Below are 14,399 nucleotides of genomic sequence, written 5' to 3' on the forward strand. Positions count from 1 at the left end.
TGACCCAAGATTAAACCAGGAGACCAACTGCTAATAAAATTAGGTGAGGGAAATATTGGACAAATCCAACTGTTTTACTATCCAAAAGTGAAAAAGGTTTGCTAAGGAAAATTTTAGGATAGCCTTTGATAAGATTAAATGTATTATATAAGTTCATATGGGGAAACTCTTAAAAGAGGGGGCCTGACCTGGTTACACAATCCTTGAAGAAAGTAGGGTTGGAGCCCTAAATTGGATAAATCTTGGGGCGTTCCAAGATGGGGAAATGTTGTTATGGATTGAGTTGAAACCTCCTTGAGATTGATAGGTGTGAACTCACCCTTCAATTAACATAATTGTAAGCCCAAACCCCCACCTAAGAAAAAGAAGTGTATGAACCTGCTCACATGCTTTTTTGGGTAGGTGTGGAGGAGGGTGAGGGAAGGCAGAGCACAGAGAAACTGAGACCAGAGAGAGCAATACTAGAATCTGGTGACCACAGTGTAACCCTGGCAGAAGCTAGAGAGACCTTTTGGGTCTGTTGGCTATAGAATCTTGGAGCTGTAAATTGCTCCTTTTGTTCTTGGTTCTGGGTTTGGAGAAGCAGTACTATGTACATCCTTTGTACATAGACAAGTTCTCCAGTCAGGGCTCTGTCAACAAGGGGTCCAGCGCTCCCTCGTGGATTGCCAGAGAGAACCCCATCAACAGACAGCTAAGTGTCACAGAGCAGCTATCCACTCGATGTCATCCTGTCCCGGGAAGGATCAGTGCACCCCTGCAGCTGGTTGCCTCAGACCCTGCTTTCAGGAAGGTCAGCGTAGCCCCCCAGGTTGCAGAGCAAACCCCAGCCAGTGGTGGAGATGACCCTGGTGCCAGACTGCAGTGTCAAGCCCCCAAATGGCCCAGCACAGCCCTTAAAACTGCTGCAAGGGGTTCTGGCCCCAGAACGCTGCCTGCTCCATCAGAATCAGCCCGGACAGAACCCAGCCGCAGAAGGTCCAGCGGCATCACAGAATCCCTGCAGCTGGACCGTGCCCCGCTGAGGACTGGAGCGAGAGCTTCCAAGTCTGTCCTTCACAAAAGGACCAGCACTGCCTAGACACCACCAAGAGAAGACCAGGCGCCCTGTGACACCACCACACCACCAGAGGTGCTGACCCACCACCCAAGCGAAAGGAACCTCGAGCGTTTGGATGAAGGGAGACCACAGGCTGCCTGCACTACAAACATGCAGCCCAAGCCCACCGCTGTGGCACACCAAGACGATTAGCGACCGGCAACGAAGACTGCCATGCCCTGGCAGCTCACTTGGATGGAGAAGCTAGACACAGTAGAGTCCTTCAGCAACTTCGACCTCCTCGTGGACAGGCTCACCCAGGAGCTGACTGCAGAAATCGCAGCAGGGAGAAGGTCAAACCAGGAGACCGCCCCAGCCTCTCGCGGAACACCAGCGAACTGCAACGACAACAGGAGAGACCCCAGGAGGAGGAACGCCAGCCGCTGCTATGACCTGGCCTCAGCCTCAAGGATCCAGAAGATGTTCTGGAGGAACCTCGCCAAGGCCATCCGAGAGATCCTTGATGGGCCCTCGTCCTACTGCACAATCCCTCCGAGAGGCTGTTCGCATACTTCAAGGGCGTGTTTGACCGCGTGGACCCGAACACCACTGAGCGCCTGGCGTGCCTCCATCTGCTACCCAAGGTTGGTGATGCAGGTGTACTAGAGGCTAAATTCACGCCCCAAGAAGTGATGGCTAGGCTCTCCAGGACGAAGAACATGGCACCTGGAAAAGACGGCATCCGCTACAGCATCCTGAAGAAACGAGATCCTGGTGCTCTCAGCCCTCTACAACCAAAGCAAACAGTTCTGCCGGACCCCTATCTCCTGGAAGAAGGCCATGATGGTGCTGATGTACAAGAAAGGAGAGAGAGATGACCCCAGAAACTGGAGACCGTCTCCCTCTGCTTCACCATCTACAAGCTGTATGCCAGCTGCCTAGCGGCCAGGATCACAGATTGGTCTGTGAACAGGGGAGCCGCCAGTTCTGTTCAGAAGGGCTTCATGTCATGTGAAGGCTGCTATGAACACCACTTCATCCCACAAACCATCATCTAAACGGCTAGGCAGGCATGGCGCCAGTGCGCTGTGGCTTGGCTAGACCTGGCTAACGCCTTCATGTCCTTGCCCAACCAACACATCTTCTCCACGCTCGAGGAATTTGGGATGCCCAGAGACTTCCTCCAGCTGCTCCAGGAGCTGTATGCTGGGAGCACCACCACTATCCGCTCGACTGAGGGGGAGACCGTGGAGATCCCAATCCGGAGTGGGGTGAAGCAGGGCTGTCCCCTTAGCCACATCATCTTCAACCTTACCATGGAGCTGCTCATCCGATCCATCTCCAACGGCCCAAGAGGGTTCGAGCTCCACAGGGAGAGAGTAAACATCCTGGCCTACGTGGATGACCTGGTCCTGATCGTGGATGATTCCGAGAGCCTCCGAGGAATGCTCGACGCCACTAGCCAGGCTGCTGATTGGATGGGGCTGCGTTTCAACGCCAAGAAATGCGCGTCCCTCCACATCGATGGCATCAGGAGGGACTTAGTCCAGGCAACCTTGTTCCACATTCAGGGTGAGCCCACAATCTCCCTCGAGGAAGGTCAGGTGTACCAGCACCTGGGCAAGTCTACAGGTTTCCGCGTCTGACAGACCCCCGAGGACACCATCAAGGAGATCCTACAGGACGCCACCAAGATCGACGCCTCTCTGCTGGTGCCCTGGCAAAAGATCAACGCCCTAAACACCTTCCTGATCCCCCGCATCTTGTTCATCCTGTGGGGTTCAGCCATGGCAAAAGTGCTCCTCAACAAGGCCGACAGCGCCATCAGGCAGCTGATGAAGAGGTGGCTGCTCCTCCCCCAGAGGGCCAGCAACGAGTTGACTTACATTGGGCACAGACAGGGAGGTGCCAACATCTCCCACATGGGTGACCTCTATGACATCGCAGTCGTCACCCAGGCTTTCTGCCTGCTGACCTGCCCAGACGCCACCATGAAGAACATCTTGGGAGAGGTTGTCAAAAAGCAGATCAGCAGAACCCCCTCCAGGCAAGACATCGCCACCTACCTCAGTGGCTCCCTGGATGGTGAATTTGGATGTGATGGGGGCGACATCGCCTCGCTCTGGACCCATGCTTGCAACGCCAAATGGCACCTGGGAAAATGCATTGGCTGCCGGTGATCGTGGTGTGGGGAGTGCCAGGAGCTGTCAGTCCTGGTGCCGCAGATCAGAGCCACCGACCACACCATCGTCACCCCTAGTTCCCGGGGCATACTGGAGAGGTCCCTGGAGGCTGCCATCCATGCACTGTACATGGAGGACCTGAAGAAGAAACCTGACCAGGGAAAGGCCTTTGACTTGACCAGCAAGTGGGATGCCAGCAACCACTTTCTGCCATGGGGCAGTTTCACCCGATTCGCGGACTGGTGGTTCATCCACCGTGCCCGACTCAACTGCCTTCTGCTGAACGGGGCCATCCGCCATGGGAACCGGGACAAACGCTGCAGGAAGTGTAGGTACAACAACAAAACCTTCCCCCACGTCCTCTGCAGCTGCAAGCCCCACTCCAGAGCCTGGCAGCTGCGGCACAACGCGGTCCAGAGCCGCCTCACTTGGGAAAGTCACCGTGAACTCCGCCATCCCCGGATTCAGCAGCCCGCTGAGGCCGGACATAGTCATCACCAACGAAGACCAGAAGAAGGTCGTTATGGTGGACGTCACGGTCCCGTTCGAAAACAGGATCCCGGCCTTTCACTCAGCCCGAGCTCATAAGGAGGAGAAGTACGCCCCCTTGGCCGCCATCCTGAGAGCAAAGGGCTACGAGGTTCAGACCCACGCTCTGATCGTCGGAGCCCTGGGTGCTTGTGATCCCAGCAATGAGTGTGTGCTGCGGGCCTGCGGTATCGGTCGGCGCTACACCTGGCTGATGCGGCGCCTCATGGTGCCTGACACCATCCAGTGGTTGAGAGACATTTACATCGAGCACATCACCGGGCACAGACAGTACTGGGATGAGTAAACCGGAGCGCCACCACGAGGAATTTATAGATTAAAGAACTATCTACACCACATAACTGACCCAATGAGGGACAATCCACTATTATGGACATACCTACTCCCCATTAACGGCATACTATGTAACCCCTGCAATAAGTGAGGTTCCCAAATTACTGATTGCATGTACTGTTAACCATCAAACCTATTACCCCCCATCCAGGATACCACAGATTATGCTTTCATTGTACTCCCTGACTCCCAACCAAACTCTGTACTTGCTGATAATCTGTATGTTATGCCTGGATGTCCAGGAACTCTTCTGTTTAAACTCTGTATCTGACCATTTTTTTTAAACATTATCTTTAATAAAATTTTTAAATCTGTACATCCTTTGTACATAGACAAGTTTTCATCAGAGAAAATGCCAGACTCCATCAATATCTACCTCCAACTGGAACATCCCCAGACCCTGAACTTTGACTAGCCTCTCAGGTCAAAAAGACAACAATGTAATTCTGTAAGAAAGCTAACCCTGTTTGCCGGAATCTATCTGTTAGACCTAAAAGCTGAAGCTAATAAGTCATCTAAAGCAACTAATTTAATTTTAACTAAATGGTACATTTAACAGTTGTACTTTTGTTATAGAAATGATTGAACCAAGGTTAAAAAGTGGAACTCTGTCAGAGGCTAAAATCTCCAAGGGAAGAGAAACACTTCGACTGAGATCCAAAGGTCCTGCCACTGTGGAGGAAATGGTATGTTTATACTGGTGTAGTAATTAGAGCATTTGAAACTTTAGCATCTGATACATTTATGCAAAACAGCATATTTATCCTTCCACAAAGTTTATGTGGCAAAATGTGATTTTCTTGAAAAATTCCAACACTGTAAAATTAAAATGTCAGTGTTTCTTACTTTGTTAAATGTCACTAAAAGTTTATTTAAAGCTACATTCAGTATTGATGTAAGAAATAAAAATAGTGGGTAACGGAACAAGGTAGCTCAATAGGAAATGTGGAGTATTTATAGAAATAAATGAAAGCCTGGTTACTCGTGGCATACATATCAGTGCTGCGAACTCTCATGATTTTATTACAGGTCTCACAATATTTATCCACCTCCCACTGCTCTTTTAAAGCCCCAGTTCCTGGAGCCATACGATTATGTGAGAATTTCAATTTACATTTTAACAAAACAGTTTCTAAAACTTGTGGCTGTGGAGAAAATCTAGAAGACATGAACTCCAACAGCTCAAAGCTCAGAAGGCAAATAAGAAAAATCCAAAATTACTTTAATAAACATTATTTTCTAAGACAGTCGTGGTGTTTTTAAGGAGTCTGACTCACGATTTTTGAGTGCTTGGAGTCTGCAATACATATATTTTATGTATACTGTGCTAACTGCCTAAGTAGCTGGAAGACAGCTGTCCCAGGAAGAGCTGGGCTGGCTTTTTCCCTTCAGCAGAGCCTGTTTCAGGGAGGCTGGACATCCCAAATCCCCTTAAAGAGCCAGCCCAGTGACAATGAATGACATGCTTTTCACTTCATTGTTGTGCATGCCCAAATGCTGAAACACTAAGATCTACCTGTGGGATGGAGGGAATTGAAATTCATATCTTCTGCTCTGCTTGTGCAGAGTCACCAAGAAGTCAGATGTTCCTCACTAGATGTATCATACTCCAGTTTCCCCCTGGACTCTCTTGGGGATGCGGTGGGGGTGGTGGATAAATTTTAACTAAAACCTAAACCATTAAGGTGAAAGATTTCTTGCAATTTGTTTATGATGAAATGGGGAAAAATCAGATCCTAAATGCAAAATCTGGATTAATTTAGGTGTATTTTCATTTTTGAAACTTGTAACCAAGATGTAGCATTTTATGTTTAGGATTTAAACTTATTTATGTGTTCTGTTTCAATTAAGCCCTCTGATATTGAAGCAAAAGCAATAAAAAAAGTAGATGAACTTCTTGAAATGTACATGGGAATAAGAGATATTGAACTAGGTGAGTATTTTATTAACATATTTAGCATTGCTATTTGATTAAATTATATTCCTCTGCTTTGTTGTTGGAGTTAATTGATAATTAATCCTTGCTCTTCTATGCAATATGTACATATAGTTTTGTGCATTATTGGATAGTGTACATCTTTGCTCTGGTTTATACCACTAAACTATCTCCTTCAATGGTCAAACATAAGTGTCAAGGCCCAGTGGTAAAAAAAGGGGCAGCAAAAATAGAGTTTTATTTTTGTTACACTAATACAGCTCTAAGCACCATTCCTTAGGAGTGGAAAGTTTATCAGCTGTCGCAAATATCTTCAATCAACATATAATTTAATTTTCATACTGATTATGAACGTGATTAGTTGCCCATGGAGATGAAATATATGGAAAGGATTTATTCAGAGAATGCCAGTCACTGTTCAATGAGGAATTTCACTCCTCAATTATCCTAGATTAGTCAAAAATACAAATCACCAGAAGTGTGATAGTTAGTTATTCAGCAGGCAAATGATTAAGAGCTTTATCATTGCCTCCCCATCCTCATTCTGTTCTGTTCTCCAGGGGCTTTTGATGTCAGATAATGTTGCTATTTAATCTCCATTAAACTGACATCTTCTATAATGTGATTGTGTTTAGAATGCCATGCTCTCAATTTTAATTCAGAATCTTACTTTATCATTTCTATTTTAACAGCGTAAGATAAGATAAATACTTAATATTTGTCCAGTTAAAAATCTTATACAGCATAAAGTTTCTTCTAAGAGCACATAAACACCTAAATAGGTACAATGCTTTAAATTCAGTGGCAATGCCGTTTGGCTTACAGTGTTAGGGGAACAATTTCAAAGACACAAAGGGCCGTTAGACTTCCAATTGCTATTGACTTTCAATGGCATTTATGCATATAACTCAATTATGCCTTTGAAAAACTCTCCTTTACACCATTTTACTAGAGTTCCACTCAGGTCTGTGCAGAGTGTGTCCCCGAGTTTGGAAACGCATTGCCTTTAATGATTTTAAGGGCACACTGGACATGGAGCCAATAGTAGACGCTGCATCTAGATTATTTAAAAAAATGATTGAGCCATTGAAGGCCATTGAAGAAATTATTCTAACACTGGTGGGTGGTGTCGGGTAAGTGAATGAGAGCTACTTTTTGATTGGTGGGGTAAGAAAGATTTCTCCCTGCATGATGACAATGAGGGCCACTTATAGGATTGCTCCTCTAAAGATGAGATCTGGGACACATGGGGGGCTACCTGGGGCTCTTTCTTCAATACTGGTGATGGTGGATCATGATGGACTGCTCCTCTACCAAAGAGATGGAAAAGGATGGGAAGCCTATGTCAATGGAACGCAATCCCAGAATGTCTCTTCAGTTATTGATTGAAAGATCATGACAAAGATGACTTCCTTTGCAAGTTGAGATCTCCTCTCCAGTGCTAATAGGAAATCACCTCTCCTTCAGTATTGCTTATCTTGGTCCCTTCTCCTGCTCCTTTAGAATCCTGTCCAGCACTTTAAGCAATCTCATCTGTCCTCTCTGCCTCTATTCAGATGACTTCTAAATCTACTTTTCAAGCCTTGACCTCCACCCCCTCTCTCCAGTCTCATATCTCTAAATATCTCTGCAATGTCTGTTGGGATGTCTCACCACTATCTCAACTCTGCCCAAAACTTCCATCCAAGTCATTTTATCCTTTCATTACCTCCCTTCTTCGTCGCAATTGACTCTTCTTACTTTCTCTGAGGCTTGCAACCCTGATGTCCTAGAATCACAGAAAGGTAGGGCTGGAAGGAATGGGGAATAAATACACTTTCCCCATTTGAATAAAATCCTTCCAACCTTGTATTGTGCAGCTATTATAAGAAGCAATTGGGGGTAAAAAGAGGAGATTTGACATGAAACTGACCCTGTCTGTGAACCAATCACATTTACTTAAACAGAAAATTGGCATGGAAATAGCCCTCCTTTACAAGTGCCTTTTGAATGTTTTGGCAAACATGGGTTTGATTGCTGTTACAATGATTCATTGAAAACTGTACTCTGTAAATATCATTACATTCTTCATGGAGCTTTCTCACTAGGTCATAAAAGACTTATCTAAAGGAAACCATACTGTGTGGGCACACATGGCTAAATTAGTCTCAATGAAAAATGTAATGAAAGTGCTCAGTGTATGAAGGGCTCTTGTTTTATTTACTGCTAAGGTGTGCAGGGAATGAAGCAGTACTTAGTCTCACACATGCAAGAACCTCATTGGTACTTGAGAAAATCAAGAAGGGTTTGGTACCAACCACATCTTGCACTACTTTTTAACGTAACGTAGTAAGGTAGTTCAGCTCTGCTGATGCTAGAGGTCAGCCCCAAGCTATTGTAAAAATATACACCTACTACTACAGTTATGATCATTCCCCTCAGAAATATCAGGTTTCGTAATATCAAATATATGTGAGCAGAAGGGGATTTAAAATAGTACCATGGCGGCACTGAAATTGTGGTTACCATTGAGGAAGTGCTTTTATTAGAAGCCCCCGTTTTCAACCCTTATAATATTCTGAAAATCTCACTGACTGGGCTGAAATTTCTCATGGGTGTTTCAGCTCTATGGCCAATTAAAAAAATTTTTTTTAGCTAAACTTCTAATTAGATATTTTTAGATGCTATTTTAGCTGTTTGAATGCATTTTTTAAAAATTGTGCTTAGCAGCAACATTTTGGTTTCTCTCCGCCACCCCCCCAGCCTGAACCCTGCAGTTTAAACAGGGCATTTATACCCTAATCACACTCTCTCACTCTGCAGTTTCAGGGGGAGAGGAGGGTGTGCTGCCAGTGCATGAGGTGGAATTGTCTCCCCAGAAGTGGTGCTAGGAGGCTGGGATGGGTGGACATGGAGCCACTACAACTGGTGCAGGAAGTTGTAAGCTTAAAGGAGCTGTAGCCCTGCAGCCGCTAGATGGTGCAGGGCATGGTGACAACCACCTAGAACACATTAGGCATACAGCCTATGCCTGACGCTGGCTCAGAAGTAAAATCAATGTTTTTATTTGTGAATAGGTATGAATGGCTGTAGGCCCATTAATCTGATGTGCCAGGGGTCCTCTGCCATCTTATATTTCACACCCTTTTCTTCCAAGAATCTTTTATGCCAATATTCCTTGAAGCTTTACAGGAAGGGCCACAGGAATTAGCACAATGATATAAAGGAATCGCAGTAATCTCAAGAGTCCATGGATAACAGATGATAACCCCTGGGGACCAGCGGGTAATCTCAACGAGGGCTGTAAAAATTCCAGCAATTTCCATTTGCCAGGACATATGCAAGTTTTCTTGGCTTTGATTTGCATAGTTTGGCACCCCCAAATTCTGTGTTTGAGTTCATCTTTGAATGCACTTAAAAACTTAAAAGTAAAAATTCAGTCAAAACTACTGATTCCATGATTTTCGCCTAAAGTGATCCAAGTTTACTCATAACTTGTCACAAGTTGACATAAATCAGCTCTAGTTTGCCAAAAGTTCATAAACATCAGTGAACTTGGGATGAGTTTCATGTTAAGAACCCAAGAGAAACTCGCATGGTTTTGATCAGACAGATTTACAGCCTCCAGTCCTGACTCTCAGGCAGAGATAGTCTGCTGTGGTTTTATGCTTCTGTTACCTTGGTCAGGCACAGTTGCATATGTTGTTTTACATCCCTCTAAGTGGAAAGTTATAGGGGTTTCAAATCCTTCCAAATGTGACATTAGCATTTTCTCTGAGGTGCTTTGGGGAAAAAAGTGACTTGAGTATTGGATGGATCACAAAGTTTCAATTAATATCAGCTAGCAATTTAAGACAATCACATGAGACAGTAAAAGCAGAAGTGTGTTTGAGCTGATTTGATTCCAGGCTGCAATATTCTCCATTGCTATGATTATGCCTTGGGGCTGTGGCATCTACACAAATATCTCAGTGAGCAAGCTGCATTCAAAGGCCCAGTCCTTGACTGGGCTGAGACTGCTTTGCAGAGTTTTGCATGTGCTCAGCATCCCTAAAACTCTGCCAGCCACTGAAGGATTCTCCCTAACTAAGGGGTCCTTGACTGCGTAGAGCTGCTCTTGTGGCTCCTGTGCTGACACCCCTTCATCAACCTTGCAGCTGGTGCAGGCAATCTGGAATTGCTGTAACAGGCCGGAGGGAACATTGGTAGCAGGCATAATTTAGAGCAGCCTTTTCTAATTTATCTAGGGATCTAGACCAGTGCCCAGATGATCCAGGATTGCGGTGGGGGTGCAAATGACACCTTTGTGTCCCCCCCCCCCACCATTCTATCCCTTAGAATTCCACTGATTAACTTCTTGGCAGAAGCTGAGGATTGGGTCCAAAATAATTACCATAAATGTATCCAATCTGAAATCTGTAATTCAATCACGTTTTCTCATACTTTGCTGATTTGTGGAAGTAAATACTGGCCTATATGTGGGTACAGGAATAATGCTGCTCTATTAGCAGAGCTTCAGCAGCCTGCACTATGCTCTAACAAGCTTGTGTACTAGATGTGCTAGTGGTCTTAGGTTACAATACAATGGCTTTAAAGGGATGCATCATTCTATCCCTTCTTCCAAGGCTTTACAAATACACTATGGCATAATGCACATTTTTTTTTTATAGTTTTGTTCTCATTTCTACCTTAATAGCACTATAGCTGTTTCAGTACAGCAGATCTTCCTAACTGATCTTACTACAATGTAATTCCAAAGGCTGCTTGTCTTCCTTTACTCTGAAATGGCGTTCAGGAGATCGTCTTTCAAAATTTCTAATGACAAACCAGATTTTTTGTTTGTTTCTTTTTTCCCCCCCAGATCTTCATTTGCACCTGAAATCTCTCCATGTTTATCTTTTTACTATTTCCTTTTGTAAATTGATTAAGTTTATCCTATACCTTTTGGAAGTTTTTTTTTGGCCCCGCCACCCCTGCCCCAGCACTTTACAGCTGTTTTGAAAATCTTGATTCTGCTTTGCGTGGCAGAAGCCCTCTGGCATCTTCTCTTTTGCTTGCAATTTCCTTAACATCAATTTTTGTGTATTCCTCTTTCACATGAGAATATTTCAGATAACGCTGGTAATTTCAGATAATGCAGAGAGATCTTTCTCTTCATCTGTAGATATCAAATCATGTCACAAACAAGGCAAATATTCATTACCCATATTTTATGTATGGGGAAATTGAGGCATAAAGTGGTGATATGACTTGCCCAAAGTCACCCAGTAGGCTGTTGGTCCATTAGGGGACAGAAATCAGGCCTCCTGAGCCCCATCTAACATCCTGTTCTTTGGGCCACACTGTGTCTCTATTTTGCTCTGTATCCATTGCTTGACCAACCTGCTCTATACTCTGGCTGTTTTCTGCCTTTTACATAGTAAACAAATTTACTTTTTTCTGTCCAGGGTTTGAATTCTTTCATCCTAGAATAGATGTAATGTTTTTTCTTGTGATATTTACAACATTCCTTTTCAAATGAGTAGGCTCCTGATTGAGGTCTGATTCACCATGGCCTCTGCAAGTACTTGGAAGCATCTGATTTCATTTGCATGCCTTTGGCGTACGGGTTGTATATTGCTCTCCATGCTCAGGGCCTGTGAATTCTCCACTTTCACAGATCATTCAGTGTCCAACAGTCTGGCTGTTTTTAAGATCTGGCTTGGTAAGAGCTGTTCTGTGAAGCTCAGTTGATTAAAGATGTTGCACAATGTGCGTCTTGTTCTCACAATTCAAATCAATGAATTTATAAAGAGTAGTTGGTGTCACAATCTGGCATAAAACTTCTGACCCCCCCTCCCCGAGAATAGACGTGTTATGAAGTGCTGTGCCACCTCTTATCTGGTTCTTTAGCCCCAGATCTAGACATACTTTCACAAGGCACTACATTTAGTAGTAAGGATACTGAATCTGTGACGACTCGAGAGAAGGAAAAATGAACTAAATAGAACATGAAAAAGATCAAGAAGAATTTGTCCCTAGGAATCCAACCAAGTTCTCCCACATAGCAGAGCACCAGTGATTAAGGGGGACATTTAGAAGCATGAATCCTGTTGACTCCCTTTGGGACTTGTGCTCCTAAATCTTGTTAGATGCATTTTAAAATCTCACCAAAGCAGACCTTTCTCAGTGTTAAAATATATTATTTTGAAATGTTACAAAGAACATGTAATTTAACTGTAATCTTTCTAGATATCCATGTTTGTGGGCTAGTTATTTTTATTTGTTTGGTTTTCTTTTTTGTAAGCTGCAACAATGGTAGAAGCTGGAAGAGACAAGAACAATCCAGATGAATTTGCAGTTGCACTTGATGAAGCTCTTGGAGACTTTGCATTTCCAGATGAGTTTGTTTTTGATGTATGGGGAGCCATAGGTGATGCTAAACAAGGACGATTTTAAAGAGAAATGTACAGTTTATTAATCACTGGTTGTAGATGATAAAATTTGTTTTTAAACAGTTATGGGGTCAAAATTTTAATTATTAATGTGAAATATGGGCTGATTATGTAGATATTTGAAATATTCCCATTTAAAACCTTTTGCAAAGGCGTATTTTCTGGGTATGCATTCTGAAAAACCTTGTATAGTATCCAGATATGCTGAAAACTACACATTTAAAAACAAATATTTAATCTACTTTTATGAATTAATATATGCAACAGTTTCACAGTATATATTTAGTATTTCATTGATCCAGTATTTTTTTCACATGTGCGGTATATTACCAGTAGTTTGAAGCTCTCTGAAGAGAGATTAGATGTATATAATTAAGAGGCCTTAAAATATTTTTTAAAAGAAAGGTTTATAAAACTTGATAACATGAAAAAGGACCCAGCTGTGCTATAATGCAATAATCCTGTTCCCTCATGTACACTTTGCTATAGCTCTTAGCCCTTCTTACTGCTGTGCATGGAAGAGTGCTCTTCCTTATAGAAAGTTGGGAAGAAGCTTCTCTTTTTATAGGATTGAGGTCCAGAAAAAGCTTCCCTCCCTCTTTCCCCCTGAAGTTTCATTTGAGAGCTGAGACCCTTTGGATGGAAATAATTTAATTTGGTATGTAATACAAGATGCCGAAGTACTACGGTACTGGCTCTATTAGATATGCCTAGGACTGAGTATATATCGGTCTCTGTCTGCCATATTGCTGCATCAAAGTCTTCTGGACAACAAAAGAACACACAAAAGCCAGCTTCACCTATTTATTTGCATGCATACATAATAGCAGGGATCTGGCATTGACTGCTGTGGCATATGACTCCTCATGTGCTTATTAGAGTTAAGCATGTGCTTGAGTGCTTTGCTGAATCAGGACCTTAGTTTCTCCTGTTGTTTGTGTGCCTTTTTCATGCAGAAACATGGGAGAGGAAAAAAAATTAAAAATACATTTAAAAAAAAATAGGAAAATGTGATTTGTAAAACTACAAAAAAGTGGCAGCAGTATCACAAAAGGCAGGCTTAGAACCTCAAATTGCTTTTAATTCATATTTTGAAATTGCTTGGATTTCAAGTTCTCAGTGTCCTTTTTGAAAATCATGTTGTACATAAACACATCTTTATCTCTTTTTATATATCACTAATAAAATCTACGATTATTAAAGGGGAAAGAACTTTTTAAAAAAATCCAATTTATTTGTATTTACCTTCATGTTTACTGTTTGTGTTCAATCTATTTCAGTTTTGGTTATAATCAGTTTCATATTCATGTTTTCAGTGTTGCAATATGATTTTAAACAAGACAGAAGGATACTTATTTGTTTAGAAATGGCTGTTTTTATTAGGTGTTTTTTTGGTTTTCTGTTTGTTTTTAAATTGTGGAAATATATTGATCTTAGAATTTATAAAAGCTTGTTTTATTCAGTTTAAACTTGGGCTCAATGATGGATGAAAGATCCCATTAAAACAAAACTGAAGAAAAAAGTGGGACCTTATCTGTGCAAGTACTGTAGGTTTTCAGTGTTCTTCTATATTTGAACAAGCATATACAATAAATAATATTCCAAAAATAAAGTTTTCTAAATTTGTCTAGTTTTTTTTTTGTGAACAGTCAGCGGAAAAATGCTTCTGTCATTATCATCCTGTGGCAGCTTGAAATAGATGTAATAAGTGCTCACACATTACATGCTATTTAATGTTTCTAAAAATATGACACTTACAAAATGGCACAGCCTGTACTGGAACCTGAAAGGTACCGTTTTGGGAACTGACTCATGGCTCTTGGTTGCTAAAGAGGTTGCTAAAGTAATGAAAATGGAGTATTTAGTGTCCACGGAAATGGACACAGCTGCTTAGAGAGCTAAGAAGACACACTAATTGGCTACACTTTCATCTTTCATTTTATAAA

General features: G+C 42.9%; 1 protein-coding gene across 1 annotated transcript in view; it reads left to right on the top strand.

The window, feature by feature from the left end:
- Positions 1-14,057, top strand: part of GIPC2 (GIPC PDZ domain containing family member 2) — a 44,894-nt gene extending 30,837 nt beyond the window's left edge. The window contains exons 4-6 of the mRNA XM_067530670.1: positions 4,681-4,790; positions 5,956-6,037; positions 12,306-14,057. Coding sequence (XP_067386771.1) covers positions 4,681-4,790; positions 5,956-6,037; positions 12,306-12,457 — 344 coding nt within the window. The 3' untranslated portion in view covers positions 12,458-14,057. The remainder of the gene's footprint in view (positions 1-4,680; positions 4,791-5,955; positions 6,038-12,305) is intronic.
- The last annotated feature ends 342 nt before the right edge of the window (positions 14,058-14,399 follow it).

The sequence above is a fragment of the Emydura macquarii genome, unplaced genomic scaffold (assembly GCF_026122565.2).
Source record: "Emydura macquarii macquarii isolate MOO-44397 ecotype Brisbane River unplaced genomic scaffold, CSIRO-AGI_Emac_v2 contig_3110, whole genome shotgun sequence".
In the NCBI taxonomy this organism is placed as follows: domain Eukaryota; kingdom Metazoa; phylum Chordata; order Testudines; family Chelidae; genus Emydura; species Emydura macquarii.